The following is a 24,512-nucleotide window of genomic DNA, read 5'->3' on the forward strand; positions in this document are numbered from 1 at the left end:
GGGACTGCATGCACAGTAAGCATGCGTTGACAATTAAGGGGTCTAAAATTCAATTGGTTCTATTGACAGTAATTATTCTATTGTTTTTGAATTAGCTGATGGGATATTGGAAACCATTAATAGCTAACTGTGATTCCATAAATGGAATCAACGCATCTTTGTATTTGTGGGTATACTATGTGGGTGTCACTTCCTTAAAACCTGGCAAGGTGCCATCATAATGCTGATCGATCCATCGATCCATCCATTTATCCATCCATCCATCAGTGCCTGAAGGGAAGTTCACGCAGGATGCCATACACACTAGATTCAATCTTGTCAACATCTTATGGAGTTTATTTCTAATTAACAAGCTGTTTAAATTTCTTGACTGGTTCAAATGAAGTGGTTTATATTGAAGGGTTCAAGTTCAAGCAGGCTTTTATTGTCATTTCAACCATATATAGTTCAGTACACAGTGAAAAGAAAAAAAATTCCTCCAGGACCAAGGTGCTACATACAGCATAAATGAATAACATAATTTAACAAAATGAACTAGTTAACAAAGAAACCTAATTAGCTGACTAGCTGAGACAAGACACTTTAACATTTTACGTTAATAAGGTCTAATGTGAAGTAAATTTTTTGTTTGCAGTTACTGTACTTAGAATGCAGTGTTGCTTAAATTAGGTGGTTTTATATTTAAGGGTACTACAGTATGTGTAGTACAAAAAAGGTTGAATCAAATTTATAATTATATGTACAACAGTCCAAAAAGTAATATTGTCTGTACTATTTAGTCCAAGAAGTAACGGGAAATGTTCTTTCCTTATTGTCTGTTTTTTTCTTGTTTGTTTTTTGTGCATCTGTGGCATGGAAACAGGTCACTGTGTCAAACAATAAAGTGCTTTAAAAAATCTTAAAGCACTTTAAAAAATAATGAAGCATCATGATTTTAAAAAAATATATATATGAAAAATTTTTTTTACTTTATTTAAAAAGTTAAGTAGATTGAGTACATAGCAAGTAATATTTCAAACCTTTGTTGATTAAAGTTTAAAATGAAAGAAAAATCAATAAAGAAAATCAAAATATTCCAATAATACAATACAACTTTAAATAAACTTACTATTCATATAGTATAAATACCATGTATTTCTCTGTCTGGCTCAGTACATGCATGAAAAAGACGGTTAACATTTGTCCAGAAGATGATCAACACCTTCACCAAGGAAGACAAAGAAGTTGCTGTATTAAAGCATAATTCAAGGAAAGCCACAGGGAATGACTGCAGCCTTAAAAAGATTGTCAAGCAAAGATCTTGCGACAGCTTCAAAGAATGGAGTGAGGCTAAAGACCTAAGCACTCTTCATTATACACACTTCCAACATAAAAAATACATCTCTCTCCTCTGACGGTCACATGACAACATCAACGATGGTGCTACTACTGACATCCTTAGAGAAAACATAATACTACACAATTGCTGACATAAATCAATTTGATAAAAAAAAGACATAGATAAACAACTGTTGAAGTGTGTATACATTTTGTGCCCCTCTGTATAAATCTACAATGTTTAAGTTACAGTAAGTGAATGTGTTACATTAACAACAAACCGAATTTCATCAAAATGTGTTCAGAATTAAGCGAATTACTTAGTAGATTTTGTGGAGAGGTTGCTATCTCTCAATCACATTGAATTTGTTTACCTTGGCCCTTGACCGCTCCAATATGGCGGACATGAACACGCAAAATGGTGGCTTCATCCTTTATTTATTTTATTTTTGTGTGCAGCATTCACTGTCGTTTTTGTTTTATTTTAGAATCACTGTTAAAATCACATTTTATGTATTTAGATGGATACTGAAATTAAAGCATGGCCACGGTTTCGCTAAAAGCTGGAATCTTGACTCTAGACATAGCTGGAGTGTGGAAAGGCAGCATCCGGTCACGTGACTGCAAACAGCCTACACCCGGAAGTACGGGATTCGTGAGCGCAGGAAGTTAGAGTTCTGTTGCTTGGGGTTATATATAAGGACAATATTAAATTATAAATTTTAAACTAGTGTGCTTTTATACGTTATTGTAATCCCATCTTCATGTAAAAAGTCAGAGTTTGCATGGAAATTCCAGTATAGTGCAGCTCATTTCTCTCCACTGCTGCTCACAAGGTCCATCTGCACTATTATGACGCGTGGTGTGTCTTTGCTACTAAACTTTAAGCTGCTGCCACAAGTTTAAAGGGAAACGCAGCAGAATTACTCGTGACTGAGTGTAAGCCATTACTAACAACCTGAGCAACATTTCTAAAGCAAGCTAAAGGTGTAAAGATGAGAAGTAAGAGTGTTGTAAACGCGCTTTTAAGCTCCGTACGAGGGATTTCTTCTAGCCTGCGAGTGAATTCTCCACAGAGTCCTGTCAGCGCCTCACACACACGCGGAGGTAATCTTCAATGTTATTTTTACAATGTCATTTGTTTGTATTTGTCAGTTTCCTCCACGTGACTCAGTTCAATCTATGCAGCGTTTATTTCTTTTACCTCGAATGTGCTAGCTAGTAGTTTTTAACACTGGTTAATGACGCTGTTTCAACAGAAGGGATTAAACGAAGGGAACCGGAGGAACATGAAATGCGCCCTCTCTACATGGACTTCCAGGCAACAACACCGATGGCAAGTATCTAAAGAACACCACATGGTGTGATGTTCAGCAATGACTAGTGACTTTACTAGACACTGAAATTTTGTGTATAAATGTCCACTCACTGCGGGAAATCATGGTACACAGTATTAGTGCTGATTTCATTTAACTTTTTTTAAATGTTATCCATATAATACAGAAAATGTGTGGGCCAAAGAAGCTACTTTAGAAGTTTATGCAACATGGAAGTGATCAGTCTTGCTTCCTTAAAAATTTCAAGTTGCTAACTTCAGCTGTTTTGTTCGTTGATTAATATGTGCCTCAAAAATGGTAGTTTTTCCCCCAGCATTATACTGTCGCTTCAAACAATAATAATTTCAAATGCAAATTCTTATTTCTTCATGAGTATTGATGCAAAAATTTGTGTAAGGTTCTGGAAGAATATGATCTGTTCAGTTTAGTTCTGCCTTTATTCGTCACATGTTGCTGCACATATCCCAGCTTCTTGTTAGAAGACTCAGCCATTATATTCAAGTTCAAGTAGGCTTTATTCTCATTACAACCATATACAGTTAGTACACAGTGAAACGAAACAACGTTCTTCCAGGACCAAGGTGCTACATGCAACATAAATTTACAACATAAATTAACAGAGACACTAAACTAGCTAACCAAGAGGCCTAGTTAGAGACAGAGAGACCTAACATAACTTACAACATAAATTAACAAAAACTAACTAGCTAAGTATAACATTTTTATAGACAACATAAAGTGCACGTGCAAATGTGCAAACAAGAGCAACAACAAAGTGATAGTGCGCAACCATGACATAACAGAACATAAAAAATGGTGTTGAGGTAGTGGGTAAACATAAACGTAACAGTAACAGAACATAAAATATGGTGTTGAGGTAGTGGGTAAACATAAACATTCCTTAAAACAGCAGCCAGAATTGAGGAATTAGTGCAAAAAGTAGTTTAGTAATGATCATTGTGCAAAATAGATAAACAGTGAAGCATTTACAGGTTGGTGTGTGCGATAATTTGGTGGTGTAGGTCAGTATGTCTGCACTTGTGTTGATTAGTTAGTTCAGTCCCAATATTTTGAGGTAGTTGAGTTAAGCTGTGTGATAATGTTTGTGTTTGTGTCTGGATGTGTGTGCCCGAATGCTTTGGTGTGTGTGAGAGAGGTGTGTCCGATCAGCCACAATGCTGGTGGCTTTGCGGATGCAGCGTGTGGTGTAGATGTCTTCAGTAGAGGGGAGAGAGACCCCGATGATCTTCTCCGCTGTCCTCACTATCCGCTGTAGGGTTTTGTGGTCCGATATGGCACAATTCCCAAACCAGACAGTTATGCAGCTGCTCAGGATGCTCTCGATAGTTCCTCTATAGAAGGTGGTCAGAATCGGTGGTGGAAGCTGGGCCTCCCTCAGTCTTCTCAGAAAGGAGAGACGCTGTTGGGCTTTCTTGTGTAGGGAGCTGGTGTTGAGGGACCAGCTGAGGTCTTTCTCTAGGTGGACACCCAGGAATTTGGTGTTTTCGACGATTCCCACAGAGGAGCCGTTGATGCTCAGCGGAGAATGGTCGCCTCGTGTCCTCCTAAAGTCAACAACCATCTCCCTTGTCTTGTCAACATTTAGAGACAGGTTGTTGTCTTTACACCAGTCCGTTAGCCTCTGCACTAACTCTCTGTACGCTGACTCGTCGTTCTTGCTAATGAGACCCACCACGGTTGTGTCATCAGCGAACTTAATGATGTGGTTCGAACTGTGTGTTGCTACACAGTCGTGAGTCAGCACGGGACTGGTGTCCACAGCAGGGGACTGAGCACACAGCCTTGTGGGGCCCCAGTGCTCAGTGTGGTGGTGCTGGAGGTGCAGTTCCTGATCCGTACTGACTGAGGCCTACCGGTCAGAAAGTCCAGGATCCAGTTGCAGAGGGAGGTGTTCAGGCCCAACAGGTTCAGCTTCCCAATCAGTTGTTAGGGGATGATAGTGTTGAATGCTGAGCTGAAATCTATGTACAGCATTCGAACATATGTATCCTTCTTGTCCAAACGGTGAGGGCAAGATGTAGTGTAGTGGAGATGGCGTCGTCTGTTGAGCAGTTAGGACGGTACGCAAATTGCAGTGGGTCCAGTGATATATGGCGTCCCTGGAGCAGACAGGGTTAAGGGCCTTGCTCAAGGGTCCAACAGCGGCAAACTGGTGGAACTGGGGCGCAAACCGCCGAAGTTTTAATAAGTAATGTAGAGCCTTAACGCACTGAGCCACCACCACCACACTTTAAACATTCTGTGCACAATTAAGGTTTTTTTTCCCCCCATAAAATTTCTATAGTAATTTCTATAAAAATCTGTAGTGTCTGTAACCATGTCAAATTTTTATTGCAATATCTTAACAATTTTTCATTTTAAAATAATACACTTTCTTTAGGTTTATTCATTCACATTACTCACATTATTCATGGACAATTAAGATCATTGACAGATTTGAATTCAAAACAGTCACTAACACTACCTAAACGGGCATGATATTCTGTTAATCAAAAGTGTTTCTTTTTAAAATATAAATGTTTATGCATATTTACAAAAAAACATGGATCGGGACACAAGAAGCGTTAGGTGTTATTTGATCCTATCTGAAAATTCACTTTTTCACTTGTGTGGGACACTTCTTAGCATCAATACCATGTTTTGGCCATCGAACACCTGACATGGGTTCTAAGAAACACCACAGTGATCTTTACACAAGTCTGGAGGTGCTATGTGGTGAATATCTTTTTGTATTGATTGATGTGTATGTGTCTTTACAGGATCCACGGGTTCTGGATGCCATGCTTCCTTACCTAGTGAACCAGTATGGCAATCCTCACTCTAGGACACATGCTTACGGATGGGAAAGTGAGAGTGCAGTGGAAAAAGCAAGAAAGGTACATATGACTTTTTTTTCCACACTATTTTATTTGACATGTTTGTAAGTAGTTGATATATTTCTTCAATTTAGAGGGTGTAGTGGTTAGCGCTGTCACCTTGCACCTCCAGGGTCCGAGTTCGATTCCTGCCTTGGGTGTGTGCATGTAGTTTGCATGTTCTCCCCATGCTCAATGGGTTTCCCCCTGGTACTCTGTTTTCCCTCCCACAGTCCAAAGACTTAAGGTTTAGGCTAATTGCTGTTCCCAAATTGCTATGTAGTGTGTAAATGAGCATGTAAGTGTGCCCTGTACTGGATTGGCATCCTGTATACAAAATAAATGGTATAATGGTGGTATAGATGAGTGAGTGAGTGGTACAGACACACTGCAGCAAGACACAATTTTTTTTCTGCCACATTTTGTAACAGCATCATGGTTCTAGGAGTGGAGCATGATAAGAAATCAGATAATATTCAACAATTTAATTGCAGGCTGCTCATCGGGTTTCATTATTTTAGTAACATACTATATGTAGGCTATGTATACCTAAGTGTTTAACAAACAAACAAAGGAGTACTCTTTGCACTGACTTACCAGTCTGTTCTTTTGTTGTAGGAAAATAATCCATTCTGGAGTAATGAGATGTAAAGTAGTATGGTTTATACAGGTCACCTGAGTCCAGCGACAGACATGAATGTCATTGTTCACACACTTGCTTGTTTACTTGTTTTATGTACATCTGGAAAAAGAAAATGTATAGGAAAGGAAAAAAGAAAAAGTTTTGTACATATTTAGCAATAGCATAATAGTATATATGTTATACATTTAATATATGATAATATTATGATATCATATATAATGTAAAAATATTTACGTAACTTTTTCTTTTCCTGCAGTGTGTGTTTGTGCGTCTTAGGAGGTTAATAGATGGCACACCCTTAGAGCCAAACACCCTTGTGTCAGGTTTCCATAAAAAATTGATGGCTACCTGAATAGCTAGATGGATAGAGGAATGAATAGTTCGAAAGAAATAGGTTGTATTAATTTTAAGGGAAATTACAGTGGTACATTAGTGGTATTTTTTAATTAATCCAATATACAGTATCAGTTGAATTTTTAGTAACTACATTGTAATACTAAATAACTTAAATAACTATTAAATAAATTACCTTCTTTCTGTCGTGGTACACTACAGCTGAGCGTGTGTACAGTTTTGCATGGATCTGACCTGGAAAAATTAACAGACACTTTAGAGACCTGTAAGACTTTGTATTAACTTGCTTAATAATTTGTGAGCTTCAAATAAACCGATTTAAATTGCGATTTTATTGTTTTTCTCCTCCAGCAAGTAGCAGATCTTATTGGTGCTGACCCACGTGAAATTGTGTTTACCAGTGGGGCCACGGAGTCCAACAATATGTCCATCAAAGTAAGTGCTCACAGCTTAATACAGTCTTTTTTACCTTTCCAGTACTGTGTTGTCACTTTAAAAATACAAGTTCATAATATTCAGAGAAATTATTTTTAACCTGCTTAATTGCTAAACAGGGTGTGGCCCGTTTTTATAAAGCCAAGAAGAATCACATCATCACTACACAGACAGAACACAAGTGTGTGCTTGACTCCTGTCGTGTCCTTGAGGCTGAGGGTTTTAAAGTAACCTACCTGCCTGTTAAAAACAATGGTTTGATTGACCTCCAGGTATGATGCATAACAGATTTGTTCTTTTATTTCTATTGTTAATTTTGTTGTCTTATTGCATCATGCTTTTTTTCTCAGCAATTAGAGAAAACAATACATTCTGGTACAAGCATAGTATCTGTGATGACTGTTAACAATGAGATTGGAATCAAGCAACCAATCAAAGAAATAGGTAATTACACTTATGTTATTTTTTGTCATGCAATGTGAGTTTTCTTAAAATAAAAAACTAATTACTCATTTAAACCCTAAAGCCTTTCTTTTTCACACAATTTTGGCCAAGCGTACTTTATGTATATAACTTACAACTGAAACTGTGCGGTCAATTCATTGTTTTTCTGTTTGGTCAATATTCCCTCTCATAGGTCAGATCTGTAGAGCCAAGAATGTGTTTTTTCACACTGACGCAGCTCAAGCGATTGGAAAAATCCCCATCGATGTCTCTACCTTAAAAGTGGATTTAATGTCTATCAGTGGGCACAAAATATATGGCCCTAAAGGTATAATGTATCTACTATTTACAACTTTTGATTGAAAGACAGTAGAGCTGTTAATCATAGACTGTTGATTCAATTCAATTTGAATTTGGGGCATTGTGATTTTTGATTCAATGTGATTTAATAGCACTAAAGTTGGCTGTCTCGAGTGCCTGCAATGTTCAGCCATAACATTATGACCATCCACCTAATATTGAGTAGGTCCCCCCCTTTTGCAATCTACTGTGTGTTCTGACACCGTTCTTATGGAACCAACCTTAACCTTTTCAGCAGTTTGAGCTACTGTAGCTCTTCAGGTTGATCAGACTACACATGCCATCCTTCACTCCCCATATGCATCAACTGTGCCTTGGCGCCTGACCCTGTGGCCGGTTCACCAATTTTTCTTTCCTTGGACCATTTTTGGTATTGTCTGACCACTGCAGTCTGTTGTTGCTGTGTAGCCATCAGAATTTGTCAAAGTTACTCAAATACATACATTTATCCTCCTTATTTTTTATAAATATATCCCACCCTCTTCCAGGTGCCACTGTAAAGATATATTGTAGCAGTATATACAGTGACAAGGGCCAAATTCTGATGGCTAGACAGCTGCCAACTGGATTCCGAAGCTGCAGCTCTTGTGAGCTGTTCCTGGGCTGCAGTGGTTAGAACCTTCCAAAAGTAATAAAGTGAGAATGGATTCAATTAATTGAACCTGTCATCAAAATATTGATCCAATCATTTAAATTGCACAGCTCTACAAAACAAAGATATTAGGTTAAGCTGAAAGCTTGTGTATTTTAGAATATTTAAGTGGTGATTTTTGTAAATTACCAGGTGTTGGAGCTCTGTATGTGAGGAGGAGGCCCAGGGTTCGTATCGAGCCCTTACAGAGTGGAGGGGGTCAGGAGAGAGGCCTGCGCTCAGGCACGGTACCCACTCCTCTGGTTGTGGGTCTCGGCGCTGCCTGTGAGATTTCCCAGCAAGAAATAGAGGTAGAGGTTTAGATAATCCTAAGAAAACATGTAGGCGTAATATACAAATAAAAATGTATAAACTTGAAAAAATTACTCCTTTTACAGTATGACCATGCAAGAGTCTCCATGCTCGCTAATCGCCTTGCGCAGAAGATAATGTCCGAGGTTTCTGATGTTGTGATGAATGGAGATCCTAAAGAGAGATATCCAGGTAAAGCACTGACCTCTGAAACTGACCTCTCTCAAATACCTCAGCATGAAAAATTTGCATCACCCAGCACAAATGCATAGCACCACCCAGTGAAAAAAGTTCCAGGAATTAAAGGTTACATCATATCAGTTGCATGTTGTGCACAAGTGTTGATTGGACAATGTGCACAGTTTAAAAATAATTCGGTACAAAAAGCCTGCAACACATTTTAGCTGCTCGTAATTGAAACCATGGAGCCTTTAACAGACAGCAAAATTTGTTTGAGGTAATTATTGATTGTTGATGACATTCATATGCATAAACATTTACAAAATATAAATTAAATTACAGTCAGAAAGATCCAAACAAAAAAGTTTAAATTTAAATGAAGCATTCAAATTCAGAGCCCAAACTTAATATGTTGTATGTTCATTTAGTGGTGTTGTGTTGTGCTGTGCTATCCTGCAGCAAATTTACTTTTTTTTTCTAGTTTTAATGTGTGCTTGCAATAGACCCCTGCTATTTATGTCTGGATATTTTAAATAATTTGGAACCTCACAGCATTTTTGACTGACCAAACAATTGTTTGCTGAGCAAAAAACGTATAGGAACAGATAATCTTACAGCAAACCAATATAAGGTATTTCCCCAAGTATTGGAAAAAAGACAAAGCTTTTTCATATTGTCTCTGTACCATCACCACAGTGTATTAGAAATAAAGCAGCCAAGATGTGATTGAAGTTGGACTTAAGGGGTTTAACAAACCCCCAAAACAGTGGGTAGGATTCATTGCCCATTCATTGTGTATCTCAGTTATGCCATGGTGTGAATTACAACATAACGGCTTATTTTTAGACTAGAAAGTCAATTCTTTTGTGTGGTTGTCAGCTGAAAAGTCTAATTTGGACTTGTGTCTGTTGAGTGTGTAAAACTTCTGTATTTACATTTATAGGTGCCTTTTCATAGTCTTTGACAGTTCTATGCCCACATCTTCCAGAGTGACCTTGTCTTGGCTAGATGGTGCGAAGTATTTTATTTTTTTTCTTCAACAACAAAAGAATTCCTGTGATCATCCACTATAATTGTCTTCACACCTTTTGGAGTTTCTGTACTTGTCAGAATGAACTAATCTGTTGCTTTGGCCACACCTATTGTTTCTGCTGTTTGTCAGACAGGTCTTATGATGAACACCTTTGTGTATTCTAAATCTGCCGTAAAATATCTAAGAAACGTTCCACAACTGGGCATCAACATTCTAGTCAGTCAGGTTCTTCTTTTGCTTTTGAGCCTAAAAAAAAGAGACATTGTTAAAAAAAAAAAAAAAAAAAAAAAAAAACATGACTGTATTTATGATATTACCTTAAATTAGACCCAAATATTTTCACCTCAGTCATTTTTTTACCTGCTTCATTTCAAATTTATTGCGGTGGTATAAAAGGCAAAAATAGTGTTGTTGTCCAAATACTTATGGACCTGACTGTTTCTTATTTATTTGCTTTCACTGGTGGTCACAATCGCATGTCATTCTATTTTACATTTTGTGTTTTTATTTAGTATAGGTTTTTATGCTGATGCCCTTCCTGACGCATTCCTATGGAGTTAATTATGTGCCAAAATTTAACAAACAAACACAATCTGCTTTGCAAAGAAAAAAACGACTTTCTCACAAATGCAGCGTTTTGCAAACAAACACAATCCGATTTGCAAAGAAAAAAATTCAACTTTCTCACAAATGCACGCTCCATATTTTCTCACAAATGCACGCTCCATATTATCTCACAAATGCATCCATCCGTATTTTCTCACAAATGCACCCTCCATATTTTCTCACAAATGCATCCATCCGTATTTTCTCACAAATGCGCCCAACCTATTTTCTCACAAATGTAATGGAGCAACTCCGTCTTCCAAAACAGCAGATGGCGCTATCGGTCAATTTACTCTATTCTCCCGAGACCTCAAACAACGTGTTTATATGGTTTACCCTTATGTCCCAGGGGAATATGAGTGGGAAACAGTTTTGAGGTGTCCATTATATATCCAGACAGCCAGACATATTAACAATCCACTATCTTTAGGATAGAGCCCTGTAGGGGAATAATACAGTTATATCAAACCACAGCTGCATTTTAATTAACTATTGAATTATTAACTATAATTAGTGATCATATCTACATTTAAATAATCTGTGTCTGTGGTACAATCATACATTGTAGACAGCTGTTGCAGCGCGAGGTGTAGATACAGTAAGATGCAAGAATCATTAGACTGCATGAAATTTATGAAACTTTTTACAAGCAGGTTTGTAATAGAATTCTGTCTGTAATTCAGTATGTTTACTGTTCATTTAAAGCTTTTTTACCCCTTATAACTTTGTTAAAGATTATTTAAATGTAGATATGATCACTAATTATAAAAGATTTTGATGCATCATGTCGCATACGTCTGGTATGGATATAAAAAGCCAAACATGATGGTAGTTCTTTCAGCCTTCAATAGTTAATTAAAATGCAGCTGTGGTTTGATATAACTGTATCCCCCTACAGGGCTCTATCCTAAAGATAGTGGATTGTTAATATGTCTGGCTGTCTATATATATAATAGACACCTCAAAACTGTTCCCCACTCATATTCCTCTGGGACATAAGGGTAAACCATATAAACACGTTGTTTGAGGTCTTGGGAGAATAGAGTAAATTGACCGATAGCGCCATCTGCTGTTTTGGAAGAGGAAGTTGCTCCATTGCATTTGTGAGAAAATACGAAGGGTGCATTTGTGAGAAAATACGGATGGATGCATTTGTGAGAAAATACGGATGGATGCATTTGTGAGAAAATATGGAGGGTGCATTTGTGAGAAAATACGGATGGATGCATTTGTGAGAAAATACGGAGGGTGCATTTGTGAGAAAATACGAAGGGTGCATTTGTGAGAAAATACGGATGGATGCATTTGTGAGAAAATATGGAGGGTGCATTTGTGAGAAAATACGGATGGATGCATTTGTGAGAAAATATGGAGGGTGCATTTGTGAGAAAATATGGAGCGTGCATTTGTGAGAAAGTTGAATTTTTTTCTTTGCAAATCGGATTGTGTTTGTTTGCAAAACGCTGCATTTGTGAGAAAGTCGTTTTTTTCTTTGCAAAGCAGATTGTGTTTGTTTGTTAAATTTTGGCACATAATTAACTCCATACATTCCTCCCGAATTTATCCAGATTTAAGACTGGCACTGAAAATGCACTGATTTGTGCGGTGCTTTAGAAGGTGTAATACTTAACCGACCTATTTGAATTTTGATTCAAGAATTGTGCCAATATTTTTGACAACTAATAATTAGTGCGTTCAAACAAAAGGTGACGTAGTATAATTTGTTTAGCACGTCTACATGTAAATTTCCGTAAATGAAAGCTAAGGTTCTGATCTGTTGTCATACTCATCTTTGTGTCTCAAACCTAAATTTCATTAATGTTTAACAGAAACAAATGGAGTGGACTATGTATTTGTACAGAATATTATGATGATTTATGACCCCTTTCCTCATCCTTTAGGATGCCTAAATTTATCGTTTGCTTATGTGGAGGGTGAAAGTCTGCTAATGGCGTTAAAGGATGTTGCACTTTCTTCTGGGAGGTCAGTGATTGTTCAGATTATAAAATTCTAAAATATGATTTCTGATTTACTTTAACTGTGACTGAGAATAGTTTCCTGTTTGTAGTGCATGCACGTCTGCTTCTTTAGAGCCTTCCTACGTACTGAGAGCCATAGGAACAGATGAGGATCTTGCCCATTCCTCAATTAGGTAGGCATTAGGTTTAATAAGTTTTTATCTACCAATTAGATACAAATTAGTCTCCACAAACCCTAAGATAAATGCACTTTTGTAGGTTTGGAATTGGGCGCTTTACTACAGAGGAAGAAGTGGACTACACTGCAGAGAAGTGCATTCAGCAGGTTCAGCGTCTACGGGAAATGAGGTATTTCATCGCCTATATGTTGCTTTAGTAGGATTCAAGTTTAAGAGCAATGTTGGTCACGTTTCTGACTGATGTTTAATTTTACAGTCCTCTGTGGGAGATGGTGCAAGAGGGCATTGATCTAAAAAGTATCAAATGGACACAGCACTGAAGGACTGGCTAAAATGATGGAAGATTACTGCAATGAGAATATTTAGTTTGTATAGTTTACCTAGGCCCCCCTTTCTTTTTCTCTTTCTTTCTCTTAAAAACACACACACACACACACACACACACACACACACACACACACAAAAAAAAAGCCCTTATATATATACATAAAGTGTATGTGAGCAATGTAAGGGAGCAATGTTCTTGATATGTACATTTTTCTCCTACATTTTCTAATTATTTCAGTATGTAGTCTCTTACAGTGTTGTATGCTCTAGCACTTGGCTTTGTCATTCCTCTCATTATGTTGTCTCCCTTGTGTGTTTTTTTTTTATTATTATGATGAAATATTCCAATTATACATCAGTAACAGTGCAGTGTGTGCAGATTGAAATCTTCAGATTAATTCTATGGACACTTTATTTTATTTGAGAAATGTGTATTTATAAAACCTTAATAAAAATGTGAATTAAAACTTCAAAAAGTTCTTAAGAGATTAACATGGCTTGGTAGTGCGTTTTATAAATTGTAAGACCCTATGGGTTCTTGGTTATTGTTCTTCCAAATTTCATTGTAATTTCTGTTTCTTTGTTTATTTGAAAGTATTTTATAACAAAATGCTTAGTTCTAAAAACTTCTTATTGTTTCTCATTTTACGTGCATTTTATGTTATTCTAAGAAAATATTTTTTGTGTTTTTTGAGCTGTGGTGTAGCAGTAAGTAGTCTTTTATATTTTGGGAAGTCAATTTTCATGTATATTGTGTGAAATCTTTGAAGATTGTGCAAAAGAATAGTCCAAGGGTTCCTACAGGGTATAATCCCCAGTGTTCATTTAAGTGAGAGTCCAGTTAGATTTATATTAACACTGTATGGTGTTAATTTAAGTGTGGATTTAGAATAACCAAAACCCCCAACTCACTAGAAAAGTGGAAAAGTCTAAAGTTGGGGACAGTTTGCTCAATATGCCGCCTGAATTTGCAGTCATTTTGTTTGATAAGATACCGAGTTTGTGGATATTTTGTTAGTCCTGTTAACAAAATATCCCCAAAAGGTTATGTGGAGAATATCTCTAAACATGCAGGGAAAATACAAAGGGGAATTCATAAACGTAGCCAGGAAAAACAAGCCGAGGTTCAAACAAACTTTTGCGGTCAAGGATAAACACAACAGAACAAAGGCACAGGTCTGTAACAGATGATGGCATGGAAGGGCATTTATATGGTCTTTCTGTTCCCCAGCCCAACCAATCATGGGGTAAGACATGGGAGTAGAGTAGGGTAGAGTTAGTGTTGATCCAATGGATGGCAGGATAATTCTTGCATGTGTGGACATGCACTGCATTGTGTTCTCTCTTTTCCCCTTTTCCCTGTCCTTATTACAGAAAGATCCAGAGTGTTTCTATACTATATAGTTTTACTACCGCAATATCACAATGAGTGGACATATTTATATCTATCTATAATATGCTCCTATACAATCTAGATATTTTAGCACTGCTTACTAGCCTCATTTTACCTTGCTACATAATGTATTTTTTCCACTGAGAATATAAAAGAATGACCAGTAGATGAAAGCTGTGCTATCCCCACACTGTTTAGCGTGGCATGATACTGTATCATATAGGCACATATCATCTGGCACATGCATGTACATCTTACAAATCTCTCTAGCTCAACTACGTTTGTTTGTGTTCAAATAACCATGAATCTTAAGGTCTTGTAATCCAGCAGAGCAACAAGTATGACCCTGTATGTGAAGAATAAGACAGAGGGAGAGCTGTGAATTTTGGATAATATTTATACTGAACTGTAAAATATCGCTGTACTGATGGGTTTTACTGCGAACTAAAATGAAAAGAAAGAAGAAAAATATTTATTAAATATTTAGAGTTTTTTTACATAAGTATAACCAAACTATCTCTATTTTACATAATATAATCATGTTTAAACATAACTTCTTTGAAACATTTTAATTGGATTATGTACATAATATAAATTACCAGTAGTTGTTAATGTTAAGAATGAGAAATTGATAAATGTTTCAAGAACGTTTCATTGATGTTCCCCTTAATAAGCTCTACAGAAATGTTTATCATATGGCATGTCATGAGATCCATATTATGCCAAAATAATAAACTAAGAGAAAGTGTATAGAAACATGTAGCCTGAAATCAGCAGAATTAAGTGGCAGACATAGTGAACTCATTTTCCAAATCACAAGTTCTGTAGCACGTGCCCTTAAGTCCAATTACATTTCCACATGACTGCATGTGACCTTCTATTACCAATCATTAGAGATATCCCTCTTTTTATAGAGATTTTAGCAGTCAGAAAAGGAGCCTGAAAGGTCAGTCAGTCATCTTCTATAACGCTTTATCCTGTATTCAGGGTCACAGGGACCTGGAGCCTATCCCAGGAGGCTTAGGGCACAAGGTAGGGTACACCCTGGACAGGGTGCCAATCTATCGCAGGGCACACTCACACACTCCAGTCAATTTGGGAATGCCAATTAGCCTAAACTACATATCTTTGGACTGTGGGAGGTAACCGGAATACCCGCAGGAAACCCACCAAAGACGGGGAGAACATGCAAACTCCATGCAGACACAGAGACGGGAATTGAGCCCGGCTGGGAATCGAACCCGGACCCTGGAGGTGCAAGGCGACAGTGCTAACCACTACACATTATTCCACCCAGCCTGAAAGGTGTCATGAAAAATTAAATAGACTCTTTGTGCAAAGATTAAGAAACTGACAGCAGAGATTATCTAATTCATGCTTTCATATTTGATTCAAGTCCAAGTTCAGCCGCGCTTACGCTTTCATATGACCATTGCAACACTATGTATATACATCATTAATTCAATAATTTCTGTGTGTCTATTTCTGTACTCTTCTTTCTTCCTTAAAGAAACATGATCATTTTAAGTACTTACATTAAATTTAGCAAATTAGCTATTTGATTAGATTTTTGTGTTTACTAACATATGACCTATCAGCAAATATTAAACAGCTTCAAAGCTTCTTAAAAATAATACATGACTGTGATTAACAATCAAAACCCAATGTACAGTACTGTATGTTCAAATATTTTAGTCCAAGTTAACAATAAATCTGTATATAAGTCAAAGTGGTGTTTGTGTGTGTGTGTGAGAGAGAGAGAGAGAGAGAGAGTTAAAAAAAATCCTTATCCTTGCACATAAGGCAAGTCTGTACCATCATATTCATTAATTAAAGGCGCTGTTTTTTTTTTTTTTTTTGCTTTGTTTTTAGATATGTGGACTTCATTAATTCTTAATCCAAATATATGTCAATAGTACGATTCATACTTAATAGTTTTTCTAACATTTCTGAAAACTATTTTAATGATTAAATAGCTTTAATGTACACTACCAATCAAAAGTTTGGACACATTTTCTAATCCCATGGTCTTTTCTCATTATTATTATTATTTTTTATTGTAAAACAATGCTGAAGGCATTTAAAACATGCAATAGTCTCAATTGAAAGGGTGATTTTTGAGGCTGGTAACTCCAAATCTTCTGCAGCAGAGGTAAATTTTGCCTTCCTGAGAAGGTCTCCATGAGAGCCAGTTTCATTATGGTGATTGATAGGTTTTGCAAATGCATTTGACAATACTGTACTGTTCTAAAGAACTGTTTTAGAAGTGGTAAAAAAATGAATTAATGATTGATTAAGTGATTGTTGTTAATGTTTTCAAATTAATTTCATAATGCTATATGTGTTATTTTAGAGTTTTGAAAGCTTGTGTTGTTTTAGAACGTTGCAAATGAAAACACTCTAGAAACATTGACTTAGAAGGTGTGTCCAGACTTTTGACTTGTACTGTAGTTGATTGAAAAAAAAAATCATTCTATTATTCAGATAGAATGAATAATTCTTCTTACTCACAATAAGATCTTGACAAAAAAGTGCCATATGAGGAAAAATTAAAGGCAATTAATTTTTTTCCCTCTTCACACCGTAATTGTATGGGGAGAAAATTTATTGCTATATGGATATCAGCATAAAATAAAAAACTCCTTACATAGACAACAGTAAACTGATTGTGGCACATCACAACTATCATCCCGCTAAAGGGGAAACAGTATGAGGTATTCAAATTATTTAAACTGAATTTCTCTGGTCCCATGTTTTGGATTTAAGTTGGAGCCTGTTCTTTATTAATGAACCTCACATGCTAGCAATGCCAGCACTACTATAGCCCAAAGACTGGTCACTATGCTAACATGCTAACTAGTTCAGTTTTGTGTTTAAAGAACAATATGTGACTGAAAATTTTAGTTTTTAATGTAATTATTTGTTTAATAAAAAAATCATGAGATGGTTTATCATCTAAACTGACATGGTCTGATCTTTTTCACTCTATTTACTAGTGTTTCAAGTTAAACGATAAATCTTCCTACATAGTGAGTTACATATCAGGAAATGTGATAATATGCTTTAGGATGTTTTAATCCCAGCACCTCAGATTAGAGTGTTATGAAGGCTTTACAGAGTATAAGTTGCAGATACATCTCAATATTAACTGTTCAGGGTAGATTATTGCATATATTGCATATATTTATCTATAAATTATTCTAGTATACATATGCCTCACATGCACAAAGTAGTCCCTTTGGCCTGGCTGATGACAACACTGAGCTGTAACCAATCAGGAGTCTGGTGTTGTTTAGAAAGTTCCGGTATTGTCACTATTTAAATAGTGAATAATGAATTCTGCTCTGAACAACTCCAATCCTCAAGTATACTGTTTATCTTTAAGCCATACTCTTACACAGACTAACATGCACTGTAGAGATCAAATCAGGTAAGATTCCTTTTTTTTCCTTTACTGCTCTTATTTGAATTCTTACAGTAATGTGAATAGACATTTGAGAAATTATGTATATTGAAATATAATTTTGTGCCATAGGTTTATTGAGCTGTTATTGTATTTGTTTTTTTCCTAGATTAAAATGAGAACGCTTTCATTAAGACTTCATTAACTGATATTATGAAATATATTAGTAAGTAAAAAAAAACGATAAAAATAAAATAAAATAATATATATATAAAATAATTATTCACTTAATTTTGATATTTTCTACTTTTGAAAATAGTGACACGGCAATACTGGTAATATTGGTGTTTTTTTTTTTTTATAAACAAAATATGCCAAATATGGTCAAGATCTTAAGTTCATAACATAAGTAAAACAAACACCATAATAAACATTTTGTAGCTGATTACTGACAAAATGGAGAACTAAATACACATATATACCAGAGATCAGTAAGTTACTCTAACTACATTTATTACTACCTATTTTTAGTCATGAGAGTAATAAATGCAGTCAATTTGAACATATTAAACAACATAAACCATGGTAACTTACTTTATGCAACAGCAGTTTTTTTTTGGTCATAACATGTGCGTCAAGTTTCCAGAATAATATTTCTTTACACTCTAAATGAATTATAATATTGTGCTTTAATGATTGTGTAAACTAATGTGCTGTTTAATAATAAATACAAATGAAATTAATCATTCACCTATTACTGTGGTATTATAACTTGTTTTTTGTTTAGTTTTTTACTTTTTTTGTGAAACTTCAATCTATCAGTGTTTTAAGTTTAAAGTTTTATTGTAAAAAAAAAAAAAACTCTGTAGGATTCTACATGAAAAAGAACCCTTTGTAATGTTTCAGATAATGCTGTTAATGCTTGCATCAAAGAGAGAGAATGAGGAACCCATAAGTGACCTTTACAAAACCTTTTTTTCTCATAATACAGACATTAGGTATGGTTTACTGCATGGCTACAGATGGTTTTCTTTATGACATATGCAATATTTTTTTGGTTAACCGGTATTTAAGAGACATTAGTAATGGCTTTTCACCACCGAGCACCACACGGACTCATTATATGCGTAATCGTCACATTCTGTTCCAGGTTCCTTCTGTTTTTGATAAAATGTAAGAAATAAATGATACGACAAAAAATAACAGAGATATTTGTAATGTCTCCTTACAGTCATAAAGACTATCAGAGAACAGTAGATTGGCTTCTATCTAAAACACAGCACAGACCTAAAGTGGCCATCATCTGTGGATCTGGACTGGGCATGCTGGCTGATGCCCTCCAATGCCAGCACTCCTTCAAGTACTCTGAGATTCCTGGCTTCCCACAAAGCACAGGTGAAGTTTGGAGATCAATATAAACTTAATTTTTGCAAAGTTGGTATTTATTTTTGTTCATTAATTTATTAATTGCACAAAAGGTCAGGTTTTCTTCATGTCTGAAAATTTTTTCAAAAGATAAACAAGTAAAAACTGATGCAGAATTTGTTGTACAGAACATAGTTAATTTGAGTCACAAAGGTGATAAGCACAAATGACAAAATATTGTGTAAAAACTGTATGTGGACATATCGTATGATTTTTGTTTCATTTAGCAAAAATTCTACAAATATTTACATCTAACAGTTTTGTCAGTAATCAGTCTGTAATTGTGGTGGTGGCAATGGAAATATGCAATTAAGTATCAACAATTAGAGTTTTAATTCAGCAAAATATTGTTATGTAAGAGCAGTAGGACAAAGTTTATAACCTCAGTCTAAACAAACCTAAGTATGCAAATTCTAATTGTAAGATACATAACACTAAATTATTTTTTTTTAATACTAAGTGGATTAAGATTGAGTTTAGGCGTGATCTGTAGTCATGTGGGTCTAAACATACAGTATATGCTGAGAAATAGGGAATTTGATCAGACATGTCTGATGGCTGGTTCCAAGATATTCTTGATAAATCTAGCCAACTTGCGTTTTGGAAGTGAGTCATCCTTGCAGCAAATTGGGACAATTGTTGCACATAAATACTGTTTAATTCCAAAGAATGGTGCATGTAATAAAAAAAAGCACTAAAAAAGATCAGTTTAGTTTACAATGCCTCATCAGCATTGTCCTCATCAGCAATGGTTTATCAGCACTTCTACCACTTTGTTAGTTGACAACAGTGCCTTATCATACTAATTCAGGAGTGCTGGGAAAATGACTGGAATGTTTGCAACATTCTCCAAAAGCAATTAAATGCATTTAGCTCATTTACAGCAGCCACTATCTTATGCAGCCAGTATCAGCCATTTTACTAATACTGTGACCAAATGACAAAGAGATACTTTTTTTCTATGAAAGTTTACTATGTAATTCAATCATTGACTGTCACTGATATATAGAAATCATTTGGTTAACAACTTTGTGTGCTTCAGGAAAAGAAATTAACTTGCCAGATTAACTGAAACTTAAAAGTGAAATTATATTTCTTGTGCTTTGCAGTTAAACTGCTTATATTAGTATACCTGTATATAATTGATGTGTGTATATAAACTGTGTGCTTGTATAATCAGTGCAGGGCCATGTTGGGAGGCTGGTGTTTGGTGAACTCAAGGGGAAGTCCTGTATTTGTATGCAGGGACGATTTCACATGTATGAGGGGTATTCAGTGTATAAGGTGAGGTCACTGAGATTATATACTTCCTTTCTGAAAAATAAGTCGCCATTTGAGAAGTGTCAAATTAATGGGCTGCATGAAGCAAAGAAAACAACAGGTTGAGAGTCTATCAACATATTATTAAAACCTGCAAGAATAGTGCTTGACTGTCAATTCTGTAAAAGAAATTTGGTCAGAAAAAATAATCAGTGAGAATAAAAATTGGACTTTGGAGCAAAGGAAAAAGATCATGTAGTTTGATGAGCAGTGACAAAGTATACTTTGGATAAGTCTTTGGATGCAGCGTTAAGATCTGCAGATGCTTTGGAGGGTCAGATCTAGGCTCAGCATCATTATGTAGCAAGTTCATTTATTGAGGTCAGCTGTTGACCTGAATATACTGAATGACCAGATAATTAAATCAGTGTAGTTTTTCTTCCCTGATCCGAGCACGAGGCATCTTTTTTACACATTAACTTGCCACCACGTTATTTGCTGTAATCAAAGCTGAAGGGGATTGAATTAAATGCTTTTTCAAAATTACATTATTGTTCAAGATTTTGATAAAAGAACTAATTTCTCTTACAGGATAAGAAACTCATCATAAAAAACCCATTTACTGATGACTTGTGAAGAGAAATACTGTAGTTCTTCCTTAGCTTTTCCCAAAAGAACCAACTAATTGGTCTGACTGCAGTAGGGCTAAATCCTCATGCAATCACAACTTGGCAACTAGTAGTTATAAACTATTTTTTAATTATATTTTGAAATGTGGACTATAAATTAAATGAGGCACTCCTGGCTTACGCAGTTATGTTTGCTATAAAACGTATTAATGCTGTGCTCAGAACTTTGTTCTGAACTTTGTTAACCAATAAAAATTTTAAAGAGTAAAAGCTGGTCTGGTATCTGGTTCTGCATCTCTATCACAGGTCACTTTCCCTGTGAGGGTGTTCAAGCTTTTGGGTGTGGAAACCCTGATTGTCACGAATGCTGCAGGGTCCATAGCAGAAAGCTATCACTGTGGTGACATCATGATCATTAGAGATCACATCAACTTCCCTGGACTTGCCGGTGTAAACCCACTTAATGGCCCTAATGACGAGAAGTAAGTTAAGACCTATCTGACCTAACAAAAAATATACAATATATATAAAATAAAACAATGTAAGTGTTTTGTTGGACTAACATTTATTTAGTTTATCATATCATTGATATCAAATAATATCATTGATTACTTGATCACTTTCACAAATGAAGGTTATTTATAATTACACTAAACAATTGCATATTGGAAGCCCTTTAAGATTATATGTAGAACCTTAGGATTTCCCATTCAAAAAAAATATTCATTTTATAACCTTAAAAGGAAAACATGAGGAGCTTGTCTTCCTACAGCTTAATAATTCTCATAACAGTTTGCTGCAGAGTAACTATTTACACAAATGGAGATCTCTTAATTGTGTACTGTTACCACTCAGGTTTGGACCTCGTTTCCCTTCTATGTCTGGAGTTTATGATAAAGATTTGCGAAAACTTGCCTTTGACATCTGTAAGAGCATGGGCGTCACTCACTTCGTCCGGGAAGGAGTCTACTGCATGGTGGGTGGGCCCAACTTTGAAAGCATAGCAGAAGCCAGGCTTCTGCAAATGCTGGGTGTGGATGCTGTAGGTAAGCTTCTCCAAATAGTAACATGTTAAATGTTTAATAAATTTTGCTTATTACAATTCTTCATTATTAATGCATAAAATTGTACAAGTAAAACTGATCACCTACTGTATATGATAATTAAATATTAGTTATTTAAATTGGTCAGTGGAGTGGATACAAGTATATTAATGCTGGACTTAAATACCAATACTTTACAAAGATCTATCATTATATATATGACATGTTTTGGCTTTAATATATACAACAAATGCATTATTTTTGAAATGTGCATACAATGTAAAGTTTGAAGAAAGCACTATGATATAAACAGTGTCTAATACCCCAAACAATTATTTGTAAAATGATGTATACAAATCTGATCTTATTTAATATAATTTAGTATAATTTACACTGCATGTCAGCCTATGAGTTAGATAATAGATATGATCATCTGTTATATTTGTTTTTGTCCTACAGGCATGAGCACAGCCCCTGAAGTCCTCGTAGCCAGCCATTGTGGCATGCGTGTCTTTGGCCTCTCACTGATCACCAATAAAGTTGTAACGAGTCATGAGGACTCAGAGATCACTAATCACGAATCCATACTGGAAGTGAGCAAAATGCGAACAGAAATGCTGCAGAAGCTCATTACTGAGATCATTATGCATATGGACATTAATAACAATGAAGCATGACCATAGTTCCAGAGTGTTTTTCTTTTTCTTTCTTTCTTTTTTTTTTGGCAAATCTAAAGGCATTTTGACTAACAAAGCTTGCTTCATTGTTATTTTTTAATAGATAGCATTCACTGCAAATCTTGTACAAATATTACACTAGGTGGTGCTGTGATATCAGAATTACATCCCATCCCATGTTTAATACAATGTTTGTGGGTTTAGTATAAGTGATTATTTTAAAATAAAATTGGCTAAACATATTTTAGAAAGTATTTAATAGACGAAGCCATAATCTTTAGTAAAATATGAGTGCTATCCATAATATTTGCCCCCTCCTACACATTACTCTTTTACTCAGACTCTGCTTCAAATTATTAAACTCTTTGAGTCAAATAACTTTTGAATAAAAACGTGAATGTTTTTTTAAAAATTACCAAAACTGTTTGTATTAAATGCAGTCCTTATGCTTTCTAAGTGGGACCATCCTCAGTAGGCCTATACTGTATCTAAGCCAGCCATATATGGACATCCTAAGCAGCAGTGAGTGGTCTCCATGTGCTTAGAAGTATAACCAGAAGCAAAGCATCAGGATGATCACACAGGTCTGGATGGCAGAATGGATCAAGATCAACATTAATGCAGGACAGAGAGGGTAGAAAGTATTCCACCACTACTCTGCTTCAGCACTTTACTGCTACACCAGAGCCTATGACATTAAATCATGTGGTTGCCATGGCAAGCTATAATTTTTAAACCATAGCAAGATGCTTCCACTAAGCATACCAAAGCATACTAAATCAGCAATTTATGTTTTTTTCAACAGGCATGGCTAAATCCTATAAATTTTGGATCCACAAAGGAAACTGCTGTTAAACCTGCTTAGTTAGTATATCAACATGAATTTGGACAAAACCTGTACTCTTAGAAATTACTGGTAATTTGCGTTAAATAATCAACAGCATAAACCTGATATATTTAAATTAGTGCTGTCAATTGATTAAATCACAGGCAGATTATGCAATTTTATAATATCTCAAACATCTAAGTCTTTTGAATGGGACGACACTGCATGCAGAGTGGCAACCCACCGACAGCAGGGCTCGAACCGGGATCCTCAGATTTGGAAATTAACAACCTAAAACCTTAACACAACTTTTGTTTCATCCAAAAATTCAGCACACCTGGTGATGTTTCCTTAGTCCTCTAATTGTCCTGCTTATGGGAAGCCATTAGTGTCAAACTTGGTCATATGATTAATTTGTGTAAAAAAAAAAAAAGGGTAACGCGTAAGAATTTCTAGATTAATCACGTACATTAACATATCAATATTGACAATGCAGTCCATGACTGTTGTTTACTTGATGACAAGGCTTGTAGCAGTATCTTACAGTATTATTGCTCTGAGGAAATAAAACAGCAATTAACATTTCATTTAAAAAAAAAAGACTGGGTGAACCCACATTTTGTGTGGACATAGGAGATTATTTTCTTTTTACCGATCTTTATCCTACACCTATTATGGCTTACGTTTCTATTATCCTAGAAGGCTTTTTTTTTACAAGCTATTTTTTCTATTTATTCTCTATTATGCTATGATCATCCTGACAAATCCATGAGTATTGGCGAGACATGCTTCGTCCAAGGGCCCTCCATATGCTGATTTAAACTGTGAAATATAAAAAGAGGG

At 35.7% G+C, this 24,512-nt stretch overlaps 2 protein-coding genes across 2 annotated transcripts; both read left to right on the top strand.

Moving 5' to 3' along the window:
- Window positions 1-1,969: 1,969 nt before the first annotated feature.
- On the top strand, window positions 1,970-13,157 carry nfs1 (NFS1 cysteine desulfurase). The gene is made up of 13 exons (XM_053483583.1): window positions 1,970-2,424; window positions 2,577-2,653; window positions 5,435-5,551; window positions 6,879-6,962; window positions 7,082-7,234; window positions 7,313-7,406; window positions 7,600-7,734; window positions 8,551-8,708; window positions 8,796-8,901; window positions 12,430-12,511; window positions 12,597-12,680; window positions 12,766-12,855; window positions 12,943-13,157. The coding sequence occupies exons 1-13, from the start codon at window positions 2,313-2,315 to the stop codon at window positions 13,004-13,006; spliced, it is 1,356 nt and encodes a 451-aa protein (XP_053339558.1). The 5' UTR covers window positions 1,970-2,312; the 3' UTR covers window positions 13,007-13,157.
- A 4,615-nt stretch (window positions 13,158-17,772) lies between these two features.
- pnp4a (purine nucleoside phosphorylase 4a) lies at window positions 17,773-23,151 on the top strand. The gene is made up of 6 exons (XM_053484316.1): window positions 17,773-17,836; window positions 19,041-19,204; window positions 20,415-20,518; window positions 21,430-21,605; window positions 21,979-22,169; window positions 22,626-23,151. The coding sequence occupies exons 1-6, from the start codon at window positions 17,814-17,816 to the stop codon at window positions 22,841-22,843; spliced, it is 876 nt and encodes a 291-aa protein (XP_053340291.1). The 5' UTR covers window positions 17,773-17,813; the 3' UTR covers window positions 22,844-23,151.
- The last annotated feature ends 1,361 nt before the right edge of the window (window positions 23,152-24,512 follow it).

This window comes from Clarias gariepinus, chromosome 23, assembly GCF_024256425.1.
Source record: "Clarias gariepinus isolate MV-2021 ecotype Netherlands chromosome 23, CGAR_prim_01v2, whole genome shotgun sequence".
In the NCBI taxonomy this organism is placed as follows: Eukaryota; Metazoa; Chordata; class Actinopteri; order Siluriformes; family Clariidae; genus Clarias; species Clarias gariepinus.